A 2,662-nucleotide genomic window follows, 5' to 3' on the forward strand; every position below is an offset into this window, starting at 1 on the left:
ACTCTCTTCTTCCTGTAGCCTTGCGGCAAATCGATTCCCTGCTGCTCCCCATTCGTCGCCTGCGTCTTCGTTTGCGGAATTCGTTTCGGTTTCGCGCATGCCACTTGATCCCCGCGACCCCCAGTTTTGGATTGGCGACTGCCGCACGATCCCGCCGACATGCCGGACTCTGGCTTGCGGGCGTTGATTTGAGAGTGCTCGTTGGATGACCTTGAGGGGCGTTCGTTTGAGAGCTAGTTGGATGACCTTGAGTGCGGGCGACATGCTCTGGGAATGCAGGAATTTGCTGTCGGGGGACCGATTGCGAGATGGGTGACGCTTCTTCGAGCTGCTCTCCTCCAGACAGAGCAGTGCTTGAGGACCTGATGCAAAAGCTTTCTTGCGGCCTAATCGATGAGCAACGAATTGGTGCCAAGGAGCTCCGTAAGCTGGCGAAGGTGAGCTCTGTGAATAGGTTTTGCATCGCTGATGCAGGCGCGATCCCACTCGTGATTGCTCTCCTGTCCTCTCCGGACGTGGAGACCCAAACGCATGCCGTTACTGCACTCTTGAATCTAACGCTTCGGAACGATAGCAACAAACGAGCGATTGTCATGGCGGGGGGGCTGGATCCCGTGGTGGAAGTGCTAAACAAGGGCAGCTTGGAAGCCAGGGAGAATGCTGCCGCCCTCTTGTTCAACCTCTCGCACTCCGATTCAAACAGGGCGATCTTACGCTTATCGGATGTGTTCTCGGGGTTGGTTTCATTGCTGAATGACGGGAGCGCAAGAGGCAAGAAGGATGGGGCGGCAGCCCTTTACAGTCTGCTACAAGCTCGCCAGAACCGACCCCTGGCCGTGAGAGCGGGTGCAGTGATACCTCTCTTGCAACTCGTACAGGATCCAACCGCCGGCTTGGTGGATGAGGCTCTGACAGTGATTCTGATCTTGGCGAGCCATCAGGAGGGCAGGTTCGCAATAGGGAAAGCTTCTGGCATCCGGATTTTGGTGGATGTGGTCCGAAAAGGCTCCGACTCCAACAAAGAGTATGCGTGCTGCGTGCTACTGGCTCTTTGTCAGCACGACTTCACCTGCTCAAATGATGCTCGGGATTTGGGTGCTCAGGAGCTCCTTGTGAATCTTTCTCGATCTGGGACAGAGAGAGCCAGGCGCAAGGCGGCTCAGCTGTTGGAGGTTCTGGAGTGGGATTCGGCCGATTCATGCAAGGAATGAAGACGCCTGGATTGTGAATAAGGCCAAGCGCAGCTCGCCAGGACAATGGTCAGGTTGCGATTATGTGCGGGAGAACATTCACAAGAAGGTTTACAGGAAAATTCAACAGTCTTTCTGTGCAGCTTGCGGGTGCTTCGAATTGCATGATCGTGGAAATGGATCAAGCAGCCAGGATGGGCACCATGAAAGACACAAAGTGGATGAAAGCAAGGCCGCAATGACCAAAACGAGTATACGGGAGATGTCTGCAATGAGAGTGAAAACTTGATTGCGTGACAAGCACAGTGGAATGCGATCCCTTGGGGGTACAAGAATGTGGGGAGTGGAGGGGGAGGGGGAGGCAAATATCGTCCATCAAGCGAGGCAGAGTGTTGGTGGGCAGGAAGCTCTCCAGCCTGCCTTTCTGACATCCCGAGTTTGTCTTCACAGAAAAGCAGATGACCCCAATAATGGTGCTCTCTCTCTCTCTCTCTCTCTCTCTTATTTCTACACTCTGTCTGCATGCACTTCTAAAGAATCCAACAATGCTGTCACACCTGCCACCACCCCCCCCCCCCCCTCCCCCCCAATTCTAGTCCCCGAGCTTGCTTTCTGACTTCACCACGATCTGTCTATGCGCAGTGGGAACCCAATGATGGCGCACTGCGTCCCCATCCCCCCCCCACACACCACACAAACACCAACATCCCCTCTTCTGTAGCAACCCTCCTTGTCTTCACCTTTCTCCGTTCTGCAAGCCCAGAATCCACAGACTTTCCTCTTTCCCCCTATAATTTGCCTTCCCCCTGCCCCTTCAAGAAACGGCAGTTGATTGGATTTGGCTCTCCTGCCCGCCTTGATTGGGCTTTAGTATCTTATACAGTCTCATTTCTTCTCTTCTTATTCTTCCGATTGAAGCTTTATTAATGCCTTGAATTCCTTATTCCTGAGAATGTAGTGGGCCCCTTTTTTCTATAGCATGCACAATAGCTCACTAAAAGCCCAACTTTTGGTTGCTTTTTTTTTTTTGAACGAGTGTGTCCGACCACATGTCACACGTAAGAATCGTACGATGGGCATTCATAAGTATATTTACACACAAGGGTAGCTAAATCAGTGAAACTCAAGAGGGTATTATCCTCCAAACCATGTAAACATAAGTCATTTGGATGAAATGTTTATATTTATTAGGATAACTGCTTTCACACCTAGCTGTCAATACACATATTTGGAAGCCTTCCCTTATTACAAAATTGGGCAAAGTCATATTCAACGTGGTTGCATCATAAACTTTAAGGTCCACCCTCATGAGTTCACTCCTTTAATGTTTCACTATGAGCATGCTAATTTAAGCTGAATCAAAAGATGAACTAGAGAATGCTAGTATTGATAGTCATCATGTATGTGAATTAAAAACACTTATTTCGATGTCTTGTCTTAATTTTCATCAATTGATGCAAATGAACCGTCTG

General features: G+C 50.2%; 1 protein-coding gene across 1 annotated transcript; it reads left to right on the top strand.

The window, feature by feature from the left end:
* The first annotated feature begins 272 nt into the window (after positions 1–272).
* LOC147881211 (uncharacterized) lies at positions 273–2,419 on the top strand. Its single transcript, XM_087369760.1, has one exon. The coding sequence runs from the start codon at positions 309–311 to the stop codon at positions 1,209–1,211; it is 903 nt and encodes a 300-aa protein (XP_087225886.1). The 5' UTR covers positions 273–308; the 3' UTR covers positions 1,212–2,419.
* The last annotated feature ends 243 nt before the right edge of the window (positions 2,420–2,662 follow it).

The sequence above is a fragment of the Dipteris shenzhenensis genome, chromosome 31 (genome assembly GCF_047967505.1).
Source record: "Dipteris shenzhenensis isolate YYH24624 ecotype China chromosome 31, Dip_SZ_1.0, whole genome shotgun sequence".
Classification (NCBI taxonomy): domain Eukaryota; kingdom Viridiplantae; phylum Streptophyta; class Polypodiopsida; order Gleicheniales; family Dipteridaceae; genus Dipteris; species Dipteris shenzhenensis.

Bases quoted from the DNA above. Each gene is read 5' to 3' on its own strand.
- LOC147881211 (XM_087369760.1), top strand. From the start codon at position 309: ATGGGTGACGCTTCTTCGAGCTGCTCTCCTCCAGACAGAGCAGTGCTT.